Source organism: Camponotus floridanus, unplaced genomic scaffold (assembly GCF_003227725.1).
Source record: "Camponotus floridanus strain SB8 unplaced genomic scaffold, Cflo_v7.5 scaffold40, whole genome shotgun sequence".
NCBI classification, from domain to species: Eukaryota; Metazoa; Arthropoda; class Insecta; order Hymenoptera; family Formicidae; genus Camponotus; species Camponotus floridanus.
The window spans coordinates 437,000-464,259 of record NW_020229548.1 but is presented as its reverse complement, the minus strand read 5'-3'; the positions used below and the strand labels follow the sequence as shown (position 1 = coordinate 464,259).

The 27,260-nt window shown below is 32.6% G+C and overlaps 1 protein-coding gene across 4 annotated transcripts in view; it reads right to left on the bottom strand.

Moving 5' to 3' along the window:
• LOC105254122 (fasciclin-3) overlaps positions 1 to 27,260 on the bottom strand; it is a 312,011-nt gene that overhangs the window by 14,993 nt on the left and 269,758 nt on the right. For all 4 annotated transcript variants that reach the window (XM_025411595.1, XM_025411598.1, XM_025411597.1 and 1 more), the window contains exons 2-7: positions 9,707 to 10,030; positions 8,809 to 8,943; positions 8,279 to 8,461; positions 7,684 to 7,868; positions 5,276 to 5,417; positions 3,043 to 3,156 (exon numbers count right to left, since the gene is read on the bottom strand). In XM_025411595.1, the coding sequence (XP_025267380.1) occupies positions 3,043 to 3,156; positions 5,276 to 5,417; positions 7,684 to 7,868; positions 8,279 to 8,461; positions 8,809 to 8,943; positions 9,707 to 10,030 (1,083 nt within the window). The remainder of the gene's footprint in view (positions 1 to 3,042; positions 3,157 to 5,275; positions 5,418 to 7,683; positions 7,869 to 8,278; positions 8,462 to 8,808; positions 8,944 to 9,706; positions 10,031 to 27,260) is intronic.

Genomic DNA, 27,260 nt, shown 5'->3' with positions numbered 1-27,260 from the left:
GCTATTTATTATTATCTATTATTTATTTATTATCTACAAACATGATTATTATAGCGCGGCAATAATCGATTGATACGTGTATTGTAATTATTATTGCTCATTCTCATATGTTTTGCATTACAAGCAAAGAACGATTTTACATCGATTCGATATTGTAAGCGACATGCTAATAAATAGAGAATCGTACAAGATGATTGCGAGCACGTGACAATATATAAATATGCTTAAATTATCGTAGTTTGGAGCAGATACTACTGACATGCAAAAATGAAGTTCGATGATTATATATCTGAGGAAATTGTAATTATATTGTCATGTTAACGATAACAAAAAATCAAAATGCAATTTAATCGCAATTCTAAAAATACGTACTTCTTTATGCAGTTGAATTTTTTTGAAAACAAAATTATGAGAATTATTATTTCTTGAATAATTTGAACGAGCGCAATTCATTTCGGTTAATCTTGTCCTTTGCTTTTTTGACACTTCATTCAAGCATATTACGCGCAAAACAGAATAATTACAATTCATGAAGATAAAAAAAATAGTAAATTTATGCTTCGGAGTTTATGAAAAAAAATTAAAATATGTGTTTTTATGAAATAATTAAGCAAGGGATATAAATCACTGGAAAAACAATTTTATCGCTTAGGTGTTTTTAACTGCTCGGAACAATGTTGCCCGTAAAAGTTTCGCTAAACTCTGCGGTTTCTGCGGTTTCTGTTGGAATCCTCAATACTCCGTGTACGAATTCATATAACTGATATTATACTTCGCTCATATACCGTAAATTAGGCCGCGCAAATGTAAGAGAATAAGAGAGAGAAAGATCTGTCATGAGAATGTAATATATAAAGCTCTACAAAACGTCAAAGAAATTTACTAAAGTGTCAAACGTCAATAAACTAAAAACGTTTTCTATTACGAAAATGTCTTTTATGCTCCACCAAAAATATTTCTCTCTTCAGCTTTATTTTCTGGCGATATCATATGTCTTCCTATAAGTCTCCTCTCTTTATATATAGTTTACGACTCCAAGTTAAAAATAGCTATAAAACAACGCCACGAAGTAGAAACGAGCAAAAATCGTGCGCTTTTAAGCGTTAAACTCGGCCAACGAAAGCGAAACCGCGTAATCGATTAATCGAGGAAGCGGGATGTTTATCGACGATATAAAACGCAAGCCATAAATCGATAAAGCGATTACGTATCGACACATGCCAAATAAAAATGATGGCGCGGCGTAAAAATTCGAAAATATGTCGAGGATCTTGCAAGACGAGAGCGGGGAGCGAGAGTGCAAAGTGTATTAAATTCGAAGGGGAGTCTACTTCTCTCGAACGAGTAGACGAGTCGTGATCGTTGATAAGCCGGTGTTGAAGATGATGGCTTGCGGACAAGAAAGAGAGAGAGTGTGTGTATGTGTTGTCTGCTTGATAAAAATGATTCTGCTTGAGAAAAAAAGAGGTGACGAGCGAGACGGGTCGATGATGAACGAGAGAACGAGCATTATTTCAGAGAAAAAAAGGGAGTGAAGAGGGGGGGAGAGAGAGGATATTTTGTCCTGCCTGAGGTAACTTACCCCTGGACAGTGTCATGCCTAGAGTACGGAATCGCAAGGTAATCGTTGACGTATCTCCGTATTCTTTACTTGGCCCGACTCGCATGCTGTCCTATATCAGTGCAGCGGCACAACACATAAGATATTTGCATACGTTCAGATAAAAGGTACATTTATGTATGCATATACATACATACATATATATATATATATATATATATATATATATGTGCATACATGTATGTATGTACTTATATAATACTTATATATAGAGTAAAGTACGATAATAGCGCATTACAGAGTTGCTTTGGAGCGCACTAATTATACCCAGTATATATACGTTTCTACTGCACGCGCGATGCTAGCTACCGCTGTGATAATTACCTCGATTTAAGCTAATCGTATATTGTAGACACTGCTCCACGCGATTGTAACACACAACGTTAACGAAAACAATAGTAAACTATGTAGTAATAAATAACGACAACAACGACAACAACAATTACAATAAGAAAGATGATAAGTGATATATATGCATTGTTTCATCGCACTTTGAATTTCATCGATAAGCGTTATCGTTTTATCCGTTTCTGATATTTTCTTCAAATATCCTCGTAGATGTTGAAATCTTTCTCTCCGTCATTTACGTGAAGTTTCAGAAATGCATTTTCTCCATACATTATGTACGTTCGTGAACGATAGATCGTCTTTCTTTTATCTTTTATCTGTCATGTTTGTCAAACAAATATCATACGATCAATTTTGCTTAAATAATTAAATTAAAATTAGAACATATTGCAGATATTCAAGATAAAAATACTGAAGATAAATAGAAGTAGCAAATTTTAATGATTTCTATTCTTTATATTTATATCGAAATTCGTCAATTGTTAGTATTTAGTCTATTTAATTCTTTAATACATATAAAAATGACATAAAAATTTTTATTAAATTTTATTTATATATATCTATGAATTTTTTTAATTTTTAATAAAGTCAGAAAAATGAAAAAAAAGATTTAGAAAATTGTAAGAACAAAGTATATAAATCTTGTATTATCAGTAATATAAAATATTGAGATGTTTTGAAATTATATTGTTTAAAGAGATTACATCTCGCCCACATATAATTATAAATTGACTTTTCGTGCAAATCATATCATCATCAATAGTAAAAAATTCGCTTCAATTTCCAGGTGTTCCATGATACTCGCTCATCTTCCGTTTAATAAGTCAATAATTCTTCAGTAAAATTGCATTTTTTCTAGCAAGTTATATCGTCCTCCTATACAAGCAATCTTATTCGAATTTCACGTGTTTTTTGGCTATAGTATTTGTATTTCTGATCGCTCTCGAGCAACGAAATCGTTAAAAGAAACGAAAGAAAAATGGGGATATTGACATATATATATGTATAAAAGTGGCATATTTAATTTATAAAGAGAGGATTCTTTTAACAAATATAGTTTCAAACTGACTCACCTGCAAAGCACCAGCGGCCGGTCGCGCGTGCAAAGATTACGAGGAAAATAATGAGTATGAGCACCAGAACGCCCACAACGATACCGATGATAGATCCAGCGTCCAAATCAACACCTGCAAATCGTGGAGAAAGAATGTCTCTCTTTATTATAGTTCTTCTCGAGTAGAGCAATTTTAGTATTATATTAATTCCTTGGATCGAAACATTTAATATAATCTTGTATAGTATAAGAGTATCGAAAAAGAGAATATTGCATACATGATAAAATATTCAAGACCGAAGTGTTTTTAAAATGTTACGTAATAATTTTTTAAAACATATAGATTACAATGAAACATCGTCTCACAGCAACAAAGTAAAACATATAAATGAATGCTAAAAAGATATTTAATCTCTTTAGTGACAACGATTGACAAATAAATAAATAGTTAATAAATAAATAATTAAATATATTATTTATTTGAGATATTGAACACAAATCTTTTTCTACGACACACACACACACATACACATGACAAATAAAAATATTTGAATATATTTTTCACTGCCAAGGTATTGACATACATGTATGAAACTGAAACTACTGAAGATAATATCAAAATTTGCATGAATTTTTATGGAAAGGTTTAGTAAATAATTGCATTGTTATAAATTATACAATTTATTTGACGGTACTAATTTTAATTTAGTGAGAATCAATTTTATAATTTTAATATCTATTTCGAGAAACATTAATATAAATTTTGAATTGTTTACAAAATCAAATCTTTTCTCGAATTAAACTAAACAAATAATAAAAACACATTTTTTAAATAAACGATTCTATCAAATTTTACACAATTTTACAAAGATAATATTGAAAATTAGCAATTTATAAAAATTATTAAACTTTCTTTCCGTTGGAATTGCAAATTAGCGTGAATATCCTATATAAGAGTGGATAAAAATAAATAATGATTATAGTGCAATACCACATATACACATATTTAATTACGCAACATTTCATGTGATCCGATTTAAAGCGATGAAATCTAAACTGTTTATAAGCGTGCGATTGAAATTGATAAATTACTCGTTCTTCGATCAGTGTCAACATGTTCTCTCGTGATCGATGTACATTACGTCTTTAGCCAAATAATAGTTATTAATTTCTCGGCGTGATCACCTCCCACGTTTAAACCAGTTGTGCACGAAATGCCGCGTTTACTACGCAAACTACTTACGTATAATAATATGAAAAAATAACATTACCTAGTGCGTGCATGTGTTCGGAGAGCTTACCATAGAAGTGACTGAACGCTCCTGCGTGAGCATGCGGTGAAGGATCGATATTGTTAGACACGCACACAGAGATGGAACATATTTTCTAGAACGCGTGTGATTGGTGGCGATCATCTCGTGACGATTACGACGATTAATGTAGTCGCGATTTTACGTGCGAGATCGCATGATTACAATCGTGATAATGGTGAACTAGCCAAGTGTGAACGTCGGTTGATTCAAGCAATCAAAGAAAAAAAGTGTGTGAACAAAGCGTGTAGAGCTCTATTGATTGCTCGCGTGTTACTTATCGTTTGTTTGTTATCTTATATAAAAAGGAACTCGCGAATATAATCATTTAATTGAGTAAGATATATGTACACGAAACGCGTCTTTTAATTTTGCAAAACTTTAATTTAATTTAATTGTTTTAATAACATTAAATATATATTTTTAACAATTTATATCTTAAGAGCATAAATGAATAATAGAATTATATCTTTCAATTAAATTTGCAAGCTTTTACAGATTTTGTTATAAATATTTAATTAATAATTTTATTGCTAAATATAATTTCGAAAATTATTAAGAATTTTCACACTCCCATAAAAATACTTGTGATTGTCAAATAAACTAAATCGGAAACATTCTTATATATACACTTTAAAAAAACATTATTAAAACGTAATTCTTTCACATATGCGCTTATATCATTTTAGTGATTGTAAAAGGATTTATATTCATAGAAAGAGTTTATATTAAGAGAATTAATTATCATACATATCTAATTATTATGTTAATATTATATTAGAGCCACACATATTTTTGTGCTATCAGTTCTCGTGTGTTTTATGCGGGGTGCTCTAATATTTCCGATATGTACAAAAATCCGTATTTTTAACAAGAGTGCACGGTGTGCAACGTCTTCAATGGAAGATAACTTGCATAAATTAAATTTTTCAAAAAACTTACCCGCTGGTTCCGAGGATGTCGACAAAACGATACGATATTCATATGATCCCTCGTTATTGTTCGCTATCAACGCATATTCCTTCTCCGTGTCGGATTTCTGAATGCTGTCGATTGTCAGAACTGCACTCCATACTCCTTTCTCCTATAAATGTTACTTTGTGTTACGAACACGGTACGCCAATCTAATCTCATTCAGTCAAGCTCTTAATTTCCTACGTCGTTTCGCTCATTAATTAAACCTTTTAATTAAGCTCTTTAAAATGTCGCCGGACGCGCACACGAAGGTTTATTAATAAATTATTCATGGATGCTTTTGCTATTAATCTGCGAGTTTTTGCGCACTCTTTGTAATCCCTATATTAAAGAGATAAATTGATAATTATAATACTAGTATATACGGGAGCACGAAAAAGAAAATATAAAATTTCTTGCTAATTTTTATTAAAATTCTTTTTTTTTTCCTTCCAATTAAATTGATTTTTTTCAGTTAAATTGATTTAACTTTCATCATATATTTTTCAATCTTATCTCAGTTATTTTCCGGAAAAATAACACGTCGCATTTTTTAAATTCTATCAGTTCTTATTAAACTCTTCTAATCGAAGAAAAATCCATTCGACGGCCCTCGATTACACCGAGCGTTGTTCTCGGGGGTGCTATTATAGGAAAGAAAGCGATATGCCGAGTCTTTTCCGTGAGCTTTCGCCTCTCTCGACCGGCTCGCTGCTAGTAATTGCATTTTCGTAGTGGAAGCCGATTCGTATTCGTCGGCGGCGCGTCGCGGCCCTCAGTCGGTTTGCCGTTCACCGATCCGGTGCAAGTTGTGACTCGCGAGAGAGCTGCAAGCCTATTTGGAAGCCATTCATACACCAGAGCCAGAGCCGAATAGCGGCACTGGCGGCGGCGGCTTTTATTGGTTCTGGCACACGCTGGCGTTGTTCCAGAGTGTTATGCTTGCGCGAGCGTGCCGTTCGCTCTGAAAGTTTGCGCTCGAATCGTGAGTTCCGACGAAATCATCGGACGCCATTGAGATCATGCTCTCTCTCTCTCTCTCTCTCCCTCTCTCTTTCTTTCTCTCCTCTTTCGATCGAAGAATGGCCCGCATCATTGAATGCACTCGGCCGGTTTGCTATGCGCGTGCCGCTCGATTAACGCTTCGAACCTCTTCCTCTTGAAAATCGCAAACTCGCCGATTTATCCAAAGTTCTATTCAGTTCTAACTTTGCGATTTTTCACTGCAACGTATCGAACAGCTGGCGTACGATGACGAGAAAATTTCTGATTTTAAATAAATATTAGGAGAAACAATAAGAGAGAAGGAGAAGGGAGGTAGAAACTTTTTACCATTTGTTTTCTATCTCTATAAGCCCTAGAGATTTCTTCCATTAAGAATGAAATTAAGAACGAAAATTCTAAATGGCATCTCACTAATATCTAAGTTTCGTGAAACTTTTTAGATTCCTGGTATTTCTCTTAGACCGATTAAATGAATGGATTCAAAAAGTGTGATAAGAACGTGCGATTCAGACACATTCGGGAAAACGAATGTTCGCCTCTCTGTTCGCCGCCCCCGAACTAATTAAAAAGCGCAAGTTGCAAGATCGGCAAATCCATTTAAGCCTTAATTACAGGACGAACAAACCGCTTCTTGTGCTAACGAAACAATAGATGAGGAACAAACGCCACCGCCGCTCGAAGCCGATCGCGCGGTTCCGATCGATTCGCTGTGTCTGAATTCAATGGAATTTCATTACGGCGTTGTACTCCGTGCGCGCTGTCACATAGGTGCATGGAGAATGCATCCCGGGCGAACGGTAAATCGAGGCCTGAGTCGCGCCGCACTATTGAATTTCTGTTTCATTTGCATCCATCAATCTAGTCTCGCACACTCCCTTTTCTTTTTATCGCCAATTATTTCTTGGCCAGTGCGCTTTTCTACATTTTATCTGTCATCGAAATATTCTCGAGCCTAAACAAACCGCCGATATGCTTCTGATGTATTCAATCGAGTCGCGAAATCCACTTTGTTGTAACGCGTTTGACGCTTTAAAAAGAATAGTCGCTAAAAACGTCAAAATATTTTTTCTTGATAGATGTAAGGATTAATCTCTTCATAAAATTAATTGTTTAAAGAATAGTATTTGAAAAATAATAAATTCAAAACTCTCAACTTGAAGTCACGAGCGAAAGCAATCAAACTTTACTTTTTCTTTAATTAAAATTTATCGATTTAATATGGAGATGTTTAGTAATATCAAAAAGAATGAACATAAGAAATATTTAGAGAAATATTTAGAATAATTAAGAAATATTTATATTACAATTTTTATTCTTGATTACAGAATTATTATTCATAATCAATGAATAATAATAGCATAAGTTATAAATGTTTGAAAAAGAAAACTTACCAATTCGACAGCAGTTGAAGTTTGCAATCGAGTGCTGTCGTCAGTTTGACCTTCTTCGAACTGCTCTTGGTTCACTCGCCATGTGAATCGCGGTTTAGGATTCGCATATACAGTAACATTGATAACTCCCCGTCTGCCAATCACGTATCCGAAACGTTCGAATGTTGAATGTGGCTGAGGTGGATCTATGTAAAAGAAATCACACACACAATTTTTTTTAAAAATTATTTATGTACATGAAAATTACAACAAAAATATTTCGAAAAATTTCCACTACAATTTTCTATAGGTATTAAACATAAAAAGAGTCATTAATATAAAGACTAATTTGTATAACTGGTTATTTTTTATACATACTCTACTATTGTATAAATATAGAAACAGATTTTACTAGCTTTATTGAAGATGATACTAAATTTAAAAAAAAAAATTCTAAGATACTAAAGTCTAAAACAAAATTCTAAAAGAAGATACTAAATTTTAGGATAAAGAACATAAAAAGATAAAACTACAAAGAACACAAAATTTTTAAAAATGTGTGTTATAGAACATATGTTAATAAGGAAGAAAAATTATTTTAAAATCAATAACTTACAGTATATTTCGAGTTGCATAGTAGTTTCCTTGGGTCTATCAAGAGCGATGTGACTGGCCACACATCGTAATGTTTTGCCGTTGTCCGTCCAATCCAAACTGCGTGAAGCGTTTTGCATAGCCAAAGAGTTCTCGTTTATATTCGTCTCGTAGATGAGTCTATCGTTGCCGATCGGCTCATCGTCTAGATATTAAGAATAATCTTATTTTGCTATCATATTCACTATATAATTTTATTTCGTTTATAATTTATTAATAAACATATATTATTAATCTAAGGATGTGATAAATAGGATTCTTACTTAAAGAAATTTTACTTATTTTTATGATATCGTTTATATTATACCTTCAATTAAATTTTTTCTTTGCTTGATTCGTGAAATTAATCTTTAATTACTATTAATCTTTTGCATTATTCCAATTAAAGTTTTTCTTTAGTAATTTTTTTATTTTATTTTTTACGAATTTTTATTATAGATTACGTATTAAAAGGGTAAAAGAGTACATCCTGAAAATATTAAATAAACTAACCGAGGAACAACGAGATATTCGCTGCTGGTCGTCCAGACGGAGCGCTACAACTGATTTCCAATCTATCTCCTTTTCTGTAAATATTTCCGGGAACAGATCCGGGACTCGTGCGAAGATCCGGGTTATTGGGTGGTCCTAATCAAATCAAAATAAAATTTTTTTCGGATCACTTCATTATACATATCTATTGAATTAAATTGAGACAACACAGATTGAGAGATATATATGTATTTTATATTATTTTATCATTCGAATCCGAAAGTCAAAAGCGATAACTTGAATTTCATCTGTTTCATCACGATGTTTCTTCGCGCAAAAAAAAATTCTTCCAAGTTATTCATGAATTTCACAATTTATCTTTATCGGGTTTATCTTAAACAGAGTAATTTCGCTTCGGGCGCCTATTTCAGTCTCCGTAAGCAATTTTCTTAAGGAAGATTAATTACTTTTCGAATACAGCTATAGTAACTGAAAAACAAGTTAGTTCGTTTTTTTGCTTCTTGTTCAAATTGATGTTTTTCTCTTTTCATCGTAACCTTTTATAAAGTAGCCCATCCTATTTTTATTACTTTGTGCTACGATAACATTTTCATTACATTCGCTTTTAAGTACTGTAATACTAAATTTTTTTTAAAAGAAAAATAATTATATATATAATGATAAATTAACAAATGCATTTTCAAATTTAAAATTAAAATCACTATAAGAATAAAAGAAAATTCAGGACATTTTTTAATAATCATATCTGTTTTCTTTAAAACAGGGGAATATAAGAAAATGAGAAATGTTTCTATAACACTGACGTTTACAGCTTCTTTACAATATATCTGCGCAGTCTCTATCTTAGATGTCATTGACCTAGAATCTCATCGAATCAGAATGAAAGGCAACGACTTACTCGCAACGATAATTTTCAGAGATGCGGTTGCCTCTTGCCGGGCGCTGGTAGTCGTGAGGGAGCATTTAAAGGTGCCGTCGTTGCTCTCCTTCACTTTGGCGATACGGACACCGCAGTGGCCTTCCTGGAGACCCACGCCGTTATATTCGATACCGTCTTCCGGCGGCTGTCCCTCGTTCAGCACCATACTACCCTCACCAGGTATTTCCACACGGCAAACACGAAGTGGTTGTGAGGCTTTGCATAGAATTTGCAAACTCTCACCGACCCGGACAGCCGTTTCCCTTTTCGGCTCGATGTCTATCATCAGATTCGGTCTTGACGCTGAAAGCAGATTAAACAGTTTCGAGTTTAACAATGATTTTGATCAAACAATCGTATTGATTTTATTGATCAATTACGTTATATAAATATTAATAATTTCAGACTAATCTTGAATAATTAATTTAAAATAAAAAATTAGGAAAATCAAAAGAAGAGAATCTTCTTTCTATACTTTAAATTATATATACATCGAAGTATAAGTGTATAATAGAAAATGTGTGTTGCAGAGGATATTACTTTTTCAAGTACTAGACAAAAAAAACCTGTATCTTTCTATAAATATATTTTTCCATTTTTATCGTTTTCAAATTTTTAAAAATAGCTTAAATTAAATAAAACTAAATAATTATTTTTGATATTTATATTCGATATTATGCATAAATTTCTATATATTTAATTTATATTCCACATTACATATCGAAATATATTTAATTATATATTTAATTAAATTTCATTATATTTATTTAAATTATATATAATTAAATTTTATTATATTTAATTAAATATATATTTAATTAGATCAGTTTATTATATACAAGTGCGATTGATCGTGATTACACTTTTTCCAAAAAGTAAAAAAAAAAGAAAAAAGAAAAGAAATATATTAGCAGTAGGTTTTAAAGAACACGCATTCGCATCGTGCCGCGTCTGATAAAAAATCGAGGGGGCGAAGATGCCGCGTCTACGAAGATTTACGAGACAAAAAGGAAAGTTGATTAAATCCCCACCTGCACTACTTCTATCGCCCTCGTGTATCTTTCTTATACCAACACACTCTGCATTGGAAAGAAAGCTGGGCGACTTTTTCGTTCCCCTATCCGCTCTTTCGTCACTGTAAACCCCCATTGGACATGCTGGTACACTTAATCCTTATGTTGCGCACCATTGGTTTCGATATAGCTTTACGTTTTTCGTTTCGTTAATTGATGTATTATAAAACGAGATAAAAGAGAATACCATGTATTTTAAATTTTATCGAAGCAAAAATCTCTTCAATTAGATTTTTAAGACTGTACTTTTGCATAGAAAAGTTTTAATAAATTAATATAAATTCAATAAATGCAAAAGTGATAATGATTCATAATATGATTTAACATTGTTCAATAATAGTAAATTTGACAATATTAATTAATGCGAGATAATAAATTAATGTGAAAATATGAAAAAATATAAAATAGAGTGTATATTAAAATAATTTACGCACAAAGTTGAGTTATTAATATGAGTTTCATAAAATAATATGTGCATTTATAAACATTAAAAACAGTGTTTATAAAGATTAATCTTATAACTAAAAATGTTTAGTTATTTACATATCTTTTTTCTGAATTTTTCAAATTTTATTTTTTACTTTTCGTAAATTGAGTACACGTTGGTAGAGCACATTCGTTAAATAATGTTATATTTTAAAAACCCTGTCTTTTTATGCAGGTTTGAATTGTGTCGTAAAAATTTTTGTAAATAATTTTTAATGAAATTTAAATATTTACAAAAACTTTGCAAAAAAGTTCTAATATAACGGAAAATAAAAAAAATTCACATTCATTATGCCTTCGTTATGCAGCAAACTCTTAAATATTAGTATCATTAGTATGCGCATATGTATTGTTAAGATTTCATAACGTGACATAATATTATAATCAAAGTTGTAGCACGATTTTAATATTCATAACGTACATTTTACATAATGCAAGATAACTATTTCAGATAACTCCCCTTCTTTCTCCCAACATTTTATAAAATTAGGGCAAAGTATATTTTATTACTATATGATAAAATTGTTTTTATAAATTTATGTTTATTTTGTTAACTCGACATATATCTATCCAATTATGCAAGAAACAATATGAAATTAAATCAAATTTTTCATGTTTTATTTTCTTTTCATATATTTGATATTTTTATTCGTTTTTAAAAATTGATTATAGAGATTCATTTGATTTATATTTTATAACAATCTATAAAAAAAACAGAAACAATTTCTAAAATATATTTCTATCTGTATATGACAGACATATACGATAATTATTATTCAACTGGCAATCATCATCGCAAGCCTGATGATGCGTCCTATCGAGATAATTTTTTAGTTTATGTAAGCCTATTTCGTAATACATAACTTAGGCATAAGAAGTCGAATCGTCTTGATAAAAAAGAGCTCTTAAAGAGCTCTCATATCATAAGGGTTAAATATAGACGTTTGCTCTTAAATCCTGATGGGGAGGCGTCCTCGTTGCGGTGTGCTGGTCGCATCGATCTCCGGACGAGTTTGGAACGTGGCATGTCATCGACGGAACGACGTGGCGACCGATCTCATGCACGATGCTATTATGATAATGCACTCCAAGAAATATGATAAACTGGGCGTGGCGCGGCCAACGACTATCATATTTCATCCCGTCCACCGGCTGACTGGTTCGCCTCCGGGATAATTCAGAGAGGCAAGCAAATTCAAATTAATCGATTCTGACATATTTGTGTCATTGTCGGATAAACAAAGAATTCAAAGAGTTCAAAAATATATAAAGCAAGTCAAATGTGCGTGTTTGAACATACATGTGTACGCATAAAAAATATAGTATAACAGAATATGTATTATAATTTGAGATAAAAATAATTCGCGGCTTTGGCGATAAAAATTATTTATTAATTCTAAATTTAGTTGTACGTCTTATAAAATTCATCTACATTATTTTACTTTTGCTTCTTGTAAAAATCCAGAATAATGTGGATGAATTTAAGTAAAAAAAAAAATCGTAATTTTATATTTTTATTGTTATTCAAATATATAAAAATGTCGAATCGATGTCTTTGGATTTCCTGCGTGATTACATTATTATCGCTGCGCGATCACAGATTTTCTACATTTATCTTTTCTTTTTTCATTCGTACATATAGCGGCATATTTTTCCATTTAGATACTCAAATGCATTTTTTTATGTACGCGAATCGATATTTCGACAATTCGCAGCACGGGATGCATCCAGAATCGTCGTGCATTTTTATGGCACGATATTTTAAATGCAGAAGTAAAAGTACTTCCGAAAAAACCAATGTTTCCTGGTATTGCTGATATTTTTATTATTTTTAAATGCAAATTTTTTTTTTAAAAGAGAATAGAATAGTCTGTATTGAGTATTATCTACTATATATTTATTTATAAAAGATATAATTTTATCGCATATTTCTCACATATAATTGTACTTGTCCTAATTTAATTTAATTCTATTTAATTCATTTTTATTAATTTTTTAAAAATTTGAAATTTACAAAATACTGATACTCTAAAAAATTTAAATCTCATATTAAAAAAAGGATTCTTTATTTAACGCAAAGGATAAATTAAAAGTATAAATTAATTGCAATATTTTTTTAATTTATGCTAATGTATTCACTTAATTCATTATATTCTGATCCCTCTTGATACAATTAATAAAACACTATGAATATTCCTACTTTCTATAAAATGATCATTGATTTGGCGCGCCATATTGGTCCACCTGATCGCAAGACCATAAATCCTATTTGATTTTCCGCTCATCAATTTGTTACACTGCCGACGTTCACGATCTAATTTGCCCGTAGAATCCAACCAATCGCCACCGCCTGTTCCTGCATCCAGAAACACGCATCCCGAAAGCCGCAGCAACAGATGCGATGATTTGTGGATGCTGCGTTACGCATTGCTGTGATTATGAAATTAATACGTATGAACAACGCTATTTTACCGCTTATCTTCTTCCCATGATTTAATTCTAATTTCCTCGTACACAGACATATAATTCATATAAATATAATTATAATAATTATAATTACAATCCGCATTTTTATATTCTCGACTTTAAATACATTTACATCTCTAAATTTCTGCGACATTTATTTCGAGAAGATGACCACTAATTTTTTCGTTCATAAATAACAAATTTTTTTCTCACTCTGAATTTCTCATCTATGCGACATTGTAAAACGGTATGACACAAGTATCGAATACGCATTCGCCTGTTCGCGCATTCTGCACCCTGATATTTTATGCTCGCTCGTTGTTATTGACTCTCCTCTTGCAACCTCCTTTTTTGCGGCGATAACGTGGTGAAGATAATCTTGGTTACCTGGCATGCAACGTGCCGGTGCAATTTCGCAGCGATTTCCAATTTTCTCGACTCACTTGCATTCCCCATCCTGCCCACCCGCGCCCTTTTCCATTCGCGAAAACGCGAAGAAGATGCGGAGGTAGGTCGAGAGGAGGGAAGCAAGAGGAAAGGGAGCTATTGGAGCAAAAGAAAAAAGGCGCGTACATAAAGTAAATATACACATACTATATATGTACTATGCGTTTCAGCGAGTGAATTTTCAGAAAAGCGTTCTTATTCATTTATTATTTTTTATTTACTTGAAATTTCGAGTAAACATGATGCACACACGAGCTTTAATTAATTTTTATAATTAAATTTTTATCATGTTTACTAATATTCTGAAATCGATATACGTTCTAATATGCTTTTCGACTCTAATCGCGTTAGTTGCTTGAAGTACTGACATATTTTTCAAGCTCTAGTAGGATTTACTCTTCTCAATAAGGCTTGAATAGTGTACATGCATGCACTTTTAGGACGACGGGGCAGTTATAGTCAGTTTGCGGTGGCGGTTTTACGAGAGGAAGTAATCTCGGCCAGCACTTCTCGTATTAGACACACCGCTACATTGCTAATTTCGCTCGACGAGCATCGCGAAATATGCTCGGCTACGGAGATACACTCGGAGTTGCTCGTGCGAATCGCAGAAAGCACCAGAACTCGATTCGCGTCGCAATCAAATCGAAATGCTGGAGGTTAAAATTCGTTCCGTAGGGTTACATCGAAGTCGCAGACTGCAATTGAGATTGCAATGCGCGGTGATGGTAATTGGATAAAGTAATCCAGTGACAGGAACAACGCTCTCTAATCAGTTAACGAGTCGACAAAATAATGCAAAATTTAAGAAAATACTGAAGCATTTTTTTAGCATTCATTTCAATAATATTTCTGAACAACAAACGAGGAATCAAATATACGAACGTCGTATTAATTTATGCGAAAATTCTTTCGCGTGCGCGTTTTTTTATGGATGCAGCAGTTAAATGGTTAATTAATCGATTGACTTTCAAAAGAAGCGGAATATATGCGGAATATTGGTAGCATAGATACGTCAATTTTATGATGCTTCACATCGCTCGTCGGTGGGCATTTTTCGAAAGCCACTATTCGAGTTAACTTGCATGCGTCGTCACGATCCAAAAAAAAAGTTCTGTATTGCTCATAAACTTGTTTTTATTTATTGGATTCATCAGATCAATAATGATTGAATAACATTTCAGTCTGATTGATATATAATAATATCGCGTATAACAATAAAATATAAGTAATTTTTAAAAATTTGAATGTTTAAACTCATTGAACGATGTGTTTATACAGGTGTATCTTAAGATACCACGATAAACTGAAATTCATCGTCAATCTTGCATATATTTTGTATTCGAATAATTGAGTTAATTATATTTTACAAATTTTGTTACATCGCAACTGTACATTTGCTAATTGGTCATTAATGAGCAATCGCATATATCATGATTAATCATGGAAATCCATAGAACGATACACGCACGAGCGTGCAATTACACAGCAGGTAGATAGATAGAATTTTGACCAACGACAGTCGGCAAATATTTGTAATTGTAGCCAATCCATTTAGACGGCTTGTGACATATTGATCATATAAGAGTTACAATTCAAGATGTGGAACAGTTTTTTTAATCCGCGTTGTATTACGGCGTGAAATGACCAGTGAAATGAAACACTGTGGAAGAAGTTTGCGTGAATAAACACGATCACTCGCAACATTGTGCACTTTCAATTTGATTTATCGTTTGTATGCGTGATGATCGGCAAGTCGGATAAGATTTTGAAATACACAATAAGGAAATAAAAAATCTCCGTGTCGGTCAGTGTACTTTGAAGACCCGACATGCGGTCGCGTGTAATTTCGCCGCGGTTTTTATAAGAAACGAAAATATTTCAGGGAGATGCGATTCGCAGATATTTCTTCCGTAGTTTCGATCTCGTTAGACAAATCTTGTTGAGGGAATTAAAACGCGAGGCAAGAAATCGCGAAAGCGTGCACTGAGAAAAAAATCTGGTTGCATTAACTAGAATTCTGGTAGATTCAACCAGTATGTCTGTTGGAAAATGGACGAACCAGAATTCTTGTAGGAATTACCAGATGAATCTCATTAATTTCTTCCTGTTAAATTTATCAAATTTTCTGATTAATAATACTAAACTCGCCAGCACTAAGTCATCTAAATTTTTTCCTTCTAATCTCAAAAGTCTGTTTAATATTCTGAATTCCAACAAGATTATTGGATAAATTCAATTCAGATTATTGAATAAATTATTTTAAATTCAGTTTGTTAGAAATTAAACTGATAAACAGTGATGAAAGAAGAGGATGCAGCTCAAACACACACAATCAGAGAGCTAGCGTCCTCTTTCTGGCACTACTGTTCGTAAGAAAAAAAAATATACTTTGGATTTAACGTTAATACTAGTTCTTTATATACATTTCATGGCAAATATTGAATACGAGTTAAGTTAAGAAGCAAGCAAAGAAATTAATGTAACAAGAAATTTTATAGATCCAACCAGAAAATACTAATAGTACCAAATCCTTATAGTAAAATCTATTAAACGTTCTAATTATAAAAAATCGAGTCTTATCATGATAATTAGAAATTCTTGTTTAATTTAACCAAAATACCTTCAATCATATACGTCTTGTTGGTACAATCAAACGGTTTTTCTCAATGTGCACGAAGTTTTTTCAAAGTATTCTTTATTTCTTTTATAAAAAGATTACGAATAAGGTCGAATATTGGAGCTTCGCTCGCCTTGTGAAACAGAATTGGTCCTGTTTCTTTCCCGGTTTACGCCGAGCTGAATGAAAATCGCGTTATCAAAGTAGATCACGCGGAAGTTCCTTCCTAAAGTGAGAAAAAGTTGATTGTGATCAAAGAGCCTTGACGTGCACCCGCGACGATAGGTTTTTCCGATGCGTCGCCAACTTTTGCGATTCGAGAGAAAATGCTTCCTGCGAGTCACAGTCGGACACCAATTTTGGCTCGACGGCCGTAAATCCTCGTCGAGATTAAGGACGGTTTACACGGCAGTAAATCAACTCATCGCTTCTTTCTCCATCTCCTTTTCTCTCTCCCCTCGTCTTTCTCGACGAGGAACTTTTGAGGCGAGGAGTTATCGGTAGGATGCATTCGCCACATCGATACTGGCCGAATATCTCCCCCTTCCATCAAGTAAATCGATTTTACTCGGTCTATGATGACGTTGGAATTCAGTTAGGTAAACCGGATTTCGTATTAAATAACTGTCGCTCGATGTTCGCTGTGGGACTTGGAGCTGCTTCGGTCAATTTCTAGTTAAGTCTGGGAAGCCGAAGAACATAAGCAACAAGAATAAAAGAATGCTTTTAGGAAATACACATATAACATACATTGTAGATATTTATTAATATTATAGACTTATAGTCACATATATATAAAGTATATTGCTTTATATATATAAAAAAAACAGAACAAAATTTGCGCACAGTTATATAAATAAAATAAAACAATTAAATAGAGATATTTGAAATATCTTAATCTTTAAAAATTATTATTTAATAATAACTATTGTTAATAAAAGTAATATTTAATATTTATGAAAACGCAATTATGTCACACCATTTTTCAAAATTTTAGCCAAATAGAAAATAAAACTTTGAATAATTTATTTTGTTTTTAAAACACACAAAAACTTGAAATTTGTTCAATATCAAGCAACCTTCAAAGTAGTATAGCTGTAACGCGCTACGTTTACCTACGCGCTGTGTTGACATTCTCGCGAGGAGACTCGGGGAAAAACAGTCTCGCGGGAGACGCTCCGTGTGTTGGGTCGCATTAATTTTTGATATACGATCGCGACAGTATCACTAAGCATATTAGCTCCGCATTTCTTTATATAATTATAATATAAAATAGTAATAAAATAACAGTTTTTCAGAAGAATATACCATTTATTAACTGTACGTCACGATATACTCGTACTAAAATGTATTATCGCGTGCGATTAACGTCATGAGTGCCGTATAAAGTACCATGCAATCATCGTATTCAAGTGATTAGTGTGTGTGTGAGATCATAATTAACCATACTTTTGCAAGTCAGTGTTGTATAAGTGCCATGAAAAGTACGTCAAAGAATGAATAAGAAGAAGGAGGAAATCTACTAAGATGGCGATGATGGAGCAATCACAGGGTGAGTAAAAATCTATAATTTATTCATATTTATATTATTTGTATTTTAATAATATTTGTTAATTATTTTGAATTTTATATATTTATATATTTATATTTGCATAGATTAATATATCAAATTGTACTGCACAATTCCACTCTATTGTATATCTATTAGTAAAAACAATCCACTTTTAATTTTTGATGCAAATGTAAATATCGTCTTTAAAAATTTCGTTTATTAATGTACATTATAATTTCGCGAATTTAAAGTAAAACAAAGCTATTTTCTAACGTAATGTTATAATATTATGCGCTATTGGAAAGAAAAGAATACTCCAAACTTTGAAACAATTTTAGTTTTCGATCAAATTTCATCTTTATGTTGTATGTTATGATATGACAGTGGATATTCAATACATATCACGACAATATTATGCATTTAACATCTTCAAACATCGTTATTGTATGCGACGCGATGATATGATTTCTATTGTCACGGAAGTTCAAAGCGAATGCATAAAGCACATCTCTCTTCTTAAGAAACGTTATCACACCGCCTACGCCATGGTTTCATCGCAATAGCATTATAAAAACAATAACGATGATGGTTTATAAATAGCTTTCGTGTCTATAGCGCATATAGCTTTCTGTCAATTATTCGACTACATCGGAGGAAATGATTCCGCATGGAAATTTGCGTACAAATCAAATATTCAACAATTGTTTTAACGAAAAAGGAAGCGAATTAATATTAAACTAAATTTTTTAAAACAAAATTGATATCGATAAAAAATGAGCAGAAATATAACGACGCGATATAGATCGATATTTATTATTTATCTTGTCTCAATCTCATCATGAGGCGAAATTATGTTGTAACATTAGAGCCCTTAATACTAGAGTGAAGGTGTAAACACGAAACCGCGGGCAAGTTATCGTTAAGCCCACGCAATGTGGCGGGTGAAAGTGGACGCGCTTGAAAATGATGATTATAACTCGGCATTTCGCATCGAATTATCCACGGTTATCCATTTTGACGTAGAACGTATAGCTGTATTACTTCCGACCAATTCGCGTAGAATACATATCATGTTTCCCTCGTTTATTTTCTGTCAGATTCTCGAAATGCCAAGCAATCACCATTGTAAATGTAAATAAATATGAATATAAAGATTTAATGACACTAATTTGTACTTATTGAGTAATTTAAAATTGAGTAATTTAATAAAGCCAAGGGAAAACCAAGTAAAATATAAAAAATACAGGTAAATCGAACAATCAAATTGTATCTGAAAATATTGTACTCGAAATTTCAATTAAATAAATCAAGTTATGCTCTACAAAAATCGTACCATATTCAAAATTTTAGTTAAGATAAATAAATCGGGTTATACTCGGATTATAAATAAAATACACTGAAAAGTGGAGCTATAAAAAATATTGAACTGTAGCAATAAACTGAAATACTTTGAAAACTGATTCAAGCTAAACAAACTGAAAGGGAATCGTCGCATAAAATTAAATCACCCTTCAAAAATTTAGTTAGGTTAAGCGGATCAAACTACGGATTGAAAAATTCGGTCAAGCGGATCAAACTATTGATTGAAAAAATGTGTTGAAACATGCGGAGAGAAAAACGTGCAATTTTAGTTAAAAATATAAACTTGCATTACACACAGTTCAATTCGTTAAAGTACTCGGTGGAAATAATGGCTAATTATATTCATGGCGCGATCGAGAATCGGCATCTTAATTACTTATGTGAGATCAAAGTATTTTTAAGGTTAACAAGATATTTTCATGAGACATGATTATAAATAGATCTTGATAGATTTGTTGCTTATTTTGCTATACGACAGATCGATATTCCAAGGTTACCCGGCAAACTTTAATCAGATATTTTAGCTTTCAGAAAAGAAAAGTCGGATGGGCCGCGTAAAGTTGCTTATACTTTTTATGGGATCTTAGCTAAACTAATAAATTTTTTAATCCCAATAAACATTTTTAATTACAAATTACTAAATTAAATATTTAATATAGTTGAAAATATCTTTAGCATTTAAGGGATTTTTGGAGAAAAGAGATCGCGGTGAGATTCGAAATATGCGAGAGAGATGCCGGATTCTTTACTCGCGTAAAGATCAAGTCGCCGCATTTCGAACGAATTCACAAAGAAATACATTGTAAAGACTAAAGTTTCGTCAGATAAGACCGGTGGAAAGCGACTTATTAGCTAGACAAGAAACAATGCCGTTCCACATTCAACTGGCTAATCCGCGATGTTACCGCGGATTACTGATGTCTTCTATCTCCTGTTTTGTTGCCTGTTTTCCTCATCTTGTTAGACGAATGCTGTTCTATCTTCCGCGATTTCCCGAAAACGCGATTCTACGGTAACACTCTCGGTATTGTCTCGGTACAATAAGTATCAGACACAAGAGAAGCGTATTTACTTCTGGCAAAGAGAAGGAAAGTTAAATTCCATTATTATCCCTCTGTATCATGTTCCCGTATTATAAGATTATATATAATTTATTTTTATAGTTCTCTTCTCTCAAACTTTTTCTCATTTCGTACCAATGTACAACTCTGCAATGCCGAAGCAATAATGTAGAGAAAATACGCGAATAGTTAAAAGTGGGAAAATAAAAATATTATTGCAAGTATAAAATTTTATTAGTGATAAAAAAATCTCAATACATATTAACATATGAATTAACAAGGGTTAATCAATATTTTTTGTGATGCAAAATTGATGATCAGATTAGGAAAAGAGTCTTACATTGTCGATGAGAATATACTTGAGCACAATTTGAATTTCAAGTTGTTCGAGTACCTAGCATGAATGGAAAATAGGCGAATTAAAAGAGATTGGTAGGAATGTGTATTCTCTGTAGAATTAAATTCCGGACTTTTTTAAGGCAAATACTTAAATCTAACATTTTTTTACTCATACATACTTTGTCTTACAAAAAATTCCTACAAAAAGAAGGAAGAATTATATTCTAGTAATAAGACAATTGAAGATTGGAAAGATTTCTTAATGAAATTAAATCATGCCAGTGATATTTTTTTAATTTAAGTTAATTTAAATATTTTTAATATTATATCACCAAAGGTATGCGACACTAAGAATGAGAAAGATTATATACAATACTTTATTAATAAAATTTGTTATTTTTAATATGTTAATAATTGAGAGGAATTATAAAATACAGAGAGGAATTATACAATTTTTACACAAAACGTTGTAATTTAAAAATTTAATCTCACGAAATGAATTCTTATCAAGCTCTTTTATTTCTTTTATATATTTTTTGGAAAAAAATCTATACAAATACGTAAATGTAAATACATAATGTGCTTATGTGTAGCAACTCATATACGCGTGCGTTTCGTACTTTGCGATGGCGAACGGAGACATGAATTGCTAGCAAGCTGACCTTCCGCATGGGAATGTAACACTAATTAGTGACTCCGGTCCGTAAAACGCGGACACGTAAAACGAATTTCGCTGAGAATCCTCGAAAATATTCACGAAAATCCGCGCTGTACTCCGAACGAGAATAACGATCATGAAATTAACGGAGAGAGACTACATTTTTTCTTTTTATATATTTTTTTTATTTTCCATATTGAAATTGCAGTGGATATAGTAATAAAATATTGATTTTTTTTAATGCTTCTCATTGAAAAAAAACATTAAAATATGGATCAAGTAAGAGAAGTAAAAGAATAACTTTTGATAACGTGATAACATAAAATATAAGTATGATCTATAGATGGCAGATAAAATATTAAAAAGTAAATAACATTCATAATTTTTACACTTAACAATTAAAATAAAATAATTAAACAGATTAGATGACTATTATATATAACTAATATAAATAATTAATTAAAGTAAATTATGTACATGGCATTACTCTACATAGCAATGTGTATCATGACAATATTTGCTAGTACATTAATAGTTCAATGATACGAATCATTTCAATATTGCAAAATTTTTATTTATATATTTGAATGACGTATGATAGTTTCAACTTAATTATCTGATTAATAGCTATTATATCGATGATACAAAATTATGGGAACCAATTTAGCTTGATCTCCTCTTACGAATTTCCTCCTGAATTTAATAAAAAAAGTTTTGTTTTGTTTAGCCAATGTCGAAAAGATCAAAAGATCAAAAGATATTAGTGCATGGTTGATCGCATCCTAGTTTTCGCTGATTTCTTTCACGTTCGGTTCATTCGTTTTAGAAGCATGCAATGTAAATTTACATGTAGCTTTCGTAATCAGAGGTGAAAGCTGATGAAAACGACAAGTGAACGTCAAATAACTACAAATATATATTTGTTACAGAAGTGAGAGAAATTTAAAAAAAACATAATGATTTCTACGTGTTCATTTTTCTCATAATTCATATCGTATTAAGATACATCGAAAAGTACAAATGTGAAAAATATATATACATACACATATATGTATATACAATCTCAAAATATTTTATAAAAAACATTTCGGTGCTCTTTAGTTTTATCAAATTCATAAAAAGTTAAAAAATCACGAAGAATTATTCATAAATTACTATTAAGAAACTTCTACGAATATTTTTCATCGTACATTTTAAAAATCCGCACATCTACAAAAAAAAAATCTTTAAAAAATATTTTTTAATATTTCTAAAAAAATAGCATAGATTTTCATTAAGAGATGTATCCTTAAAAGAACGTAATAAATCCTTTCCTCTCTTATAAATCCGTCGTGTGTATCAGAGAAATTGATAGAAATTACTTCGCGATCGATTGAATTGCGCCCCCTTGTTTACTCGCGAATTCGTGACAATTGCCGATATCGGACATTGAGGCGGCAGATACGAATATAAAAGAACGGGCGAACAAAAACGCGATCAAATCGTTGGAAGTCATCGCTGCGAAAAGAACGAGATTTCAAAAATCTCGACGTACGCCATTACTGCCGACTGCGGATTTCATTTGAACGCGGCTTAGGGTCCTCGTAGTCTGCTTTCTCCTAATGAAGGCGACTTTTTCTTTTCCCCATTGCTCGTCCCTCTATCCTTCGAGCCCTACCCCTTTATTCCGCCACCCGCGTTCCACCATCCTGTCATTCCTTTTTTTTTTTTCGCTCACGTTTCCCGGCGCCCTGCATCCCTATCTCGACTTCGCCCTTTGAACAAGACGAAAAGTACCACGAGACGAATGTTATCATCGCACCGCCAAATGCAGTTTGAAACGGCAACGAAAGGATCAGGATGAACAGATTATATACTCGACATAATTAAAACTTGTACAAGTGTGGTTTCGAAAATTAAAGATATATATGTATATTAGCCGCAAATACATTCTACTTATTTATTCTACATAATTGTTAGAAGCTTGTTGTTTGCTTTTCATTGTTTATTCTATTGTAAATTTCAGTGTAATCATTTATTGCAAAATTTTATTTATTTTAATTATTAATATAGTTTTACCAGCCATATTTTCATACAAGATATCTTTAATTTTGATTTCCGATAAAATAAACAATTAAGCATTTTGAGTAAATTAATTTTAAATATTTGCAACGTCCAATAGACAGCAAATTATATATCAAGTATTTGGAAAAATTAATAGAGTTACGGATGGCAAAATTTGCACAAGTTAATAACATGGTTACTCTATAAGAACATATATATCTCGACTTTCTATCGAAAGAAATAAATATTTAAAATTAATTTTAATATTAATGAATCCGTATAAATATTTCGGTAAATGATAAATCATATACATATTTGCATAAGGAAGGTGATTTGAATTGTTATCACCGCATATTAACTGTAAAGCCGAGGCAATGATGAACAGTGTAGCGCATGATATTCATTTAAAGCGGATGCATTTCGATCCTGCTCTGGCACGTAACATGTTGCCACAATTGAAACGGAATCCGACTTGGTAACAGTTTTATCGAATTGCGGCTGTATGTTTCGAGTAATTAACGCGTTCATCGCGCGGATGGGGTTCGAGGGAAACTCGATTAATTGCGTGTGAAGCGGCAATTCCGACGTTTGAATCACGATAAAATCCATTGAGCCGCGAAAGTAAGCCGTCATGTCTCTGTTATAATTTTCAATTAACTTCGTTGAATTGCTACTCACGCATCTAGACTAAAATCAAATCAAATAAAAGAAATGTTACGAGGGAAATATAATTTCATTTCAGATAATTCACCAGGTGTATATTCATCATAATTTTAACGTAAAGTTTTGTTTCTTCTACCACGCGTAACTACAAGCTACGAATAAATAATATTGAAGATCAATTTTTTATTTTTATACAAAGAAAAATATAGACATTTATTTGCGTAATTACAAGCTACGAATAAATAATATTGAAGATCAATTTTTTATTTTTATACAAAGAAAAATATAGACATTTATTTGCGTACTTACAAGCTACGAATAAATAATATTGAAGATTAGTAGTTTTTATTTTTATACAAAGAAAAATATAGACATTTATTTACCAGGGGATTTCAACTTCGCGTAGGAGGAAAGTGTCAAAGGTTATCGTAAAATTTCACTTTCCCCGAAATATAACGAAACAAGCGCGTACGGCGTGAAAATATCTCGGCAGTGCGTTAAACAACAAATCATATCTCACGAGACATCTAGGCGGAAGCAACGCCAACGGGGCGGTGGCTACCCTCCAGCGCAATCTCAATAAAGCACGCCAGAGAGAGTTGCCGTTTATTTCAATTCTTCAGCGGTTAAGACACGTTAAAGTGAGGGCAAGCACCGCGTAAATACGGCGATTCGCAGTCGACTGATTATTTGCAGTCAGAATTCTCGAGGAGCTCGCCAAATTGTACACCCGGGAATTACAACCGCGCTCTCCCCCTTTGTCTCTCGCTCTCTATCTGAACTTGATGGGAGATAAAATCACGGGAGCAAAGATTTTACGCGTCTAACAATGATATAGAGTATAAAATGCACCGTCAGATAAAATGTTACACTGAAATCACTTTCGGATTGCGGAGAACCTTCGAGGGAAGAATGCGAACGAATTAACTCGTTCTCGGGTATTATCTTTTCTTCACTCGCCATTAAACGGCACAAATAAGGCCAGAAAATATTTGGGGCTCTCAGTGGAATTTTCTCGGATGCATTTCCCCGTTATAGTTGACGTTATCGCACTTTTACTAATGATTCTCTCGTGAAATCCGCTCGCCTCCGGTTTGTTTCACGAAACGTCATTAGCATCTGGTGGACGGAAAAGAGGAGGAATGCTTCCTGATATCTTACATCTGGCGAGTACTCGGTGCCAAAATATTTCTCGCAATGTCTTTCGAAAGTATCTGCCCGACTAAATCAGTTTTATAGCGTTATTCAATAAATACATGTTAGTTGGATTTAATACATTTAAAAGATATTTATTTCTTTACTATTAAATTAAATTTTTATCATAAATTTAGATATATTTCATTTACGCGGACAATAAAAAACTATATCACTTCCTGTAATTTTTTTTTATTAAAAGTTAATTTGTTAAATTCCGCAACAATGGAAGCGAGGAATGGTCGATTACGAATGATGGTACATATTGTTATTGCGTTATATATTTCCACGTATATATCGAAAATACGTCGTGTACGCCATGAATGTGTCATGGAACGTGCAGCAATTTAATTGCATTTTTGCACAGGTCCAGGCAACCGTAGGAACGCACTCATTTTCCCGCATAGTACGCTCATGCGAGGGATAAATTCGAGATATGAGTGTCGACGTACGCTGATAAATGTGTTTGTGGTAGGAGACATGCTCAGAATATGGAGCAAGAGATATACTATCGGTATAATAAATCGTTTCTGACTTGGCATTCGCCTTGCTCACTTCGGGGACCTATTTCGGCGCTGTCATTTAAATACAGTTGCAAATTTAGACGTAGCTCGAGTAATCTGATAACACGATTATATCTTGAAGTTGAATAAACTCGATATCTATTGCAATTGAAAGTAAAATAGGAGGATCGTTAGAAAAATATATAGTAATGGGTTTTTTACTAGCGACTATAGACAGACTATTTTCGTGTTTCAATCACACTTTCTGGTAATACTAAAATTTAATTTACAGTCCATGCGCGTGTCACTTCTCTTTATTTTGCTGCATCCCAATAAAAAATCTAGTTTATCAAAAATTGTATCACGTTGCGTCATACATACAGTTATACTACTGAAATTATATATATATTCTTCCCTCTTTCTCTCTTTTTCATTTATATAAATTTATTTATATTTAAATTTATTTATATAAATTTATTATATTTATATTTAAATTTATTTATATAGATGTTTAATAAATGTATTATAAAACAATCTTAAAAAGAAAAAAGCTTATATCAGATTACGTACTTTCGGCAAGGAATACAATGCAGCAAATTCGGTCTATTTTCTATGCATTCGGCGATCTAACATAAATCATTACGACACGCTGGAATTTTTCCGGCGGAATTGAGTTGAATTTCATAGTCAGTTGCATTTCGCGAGAACGTCGATTTGCACGAGTTGCATTTCGTCGTCGCGCAGATACCGGAAAGTCTAGGAAAGTCCGACGTAATGTCGACATGTGTCCTTACCTTCTTCTCGTGGCACCGTCGCTTCTCTCGCTCTCTCCTTTCGTTCTCTCGCCCGAGATCAGATTGAAGCTTATTTCGATGCGAATCGAAGGCAGATCGAGGATATCAACGTCGGGCATACCCGAATGAAATCACCATAATAAAGGTCGCTCCGCGCAGTCGCGTAGACGAGGATGATATCGCGCGACGATCGCTTTACCATCCCACCGGAAAGTCAAATGAATTATCGCGTCCAACGTAGAAAATCACCTGCCAATTTCTCATTCCTCAAT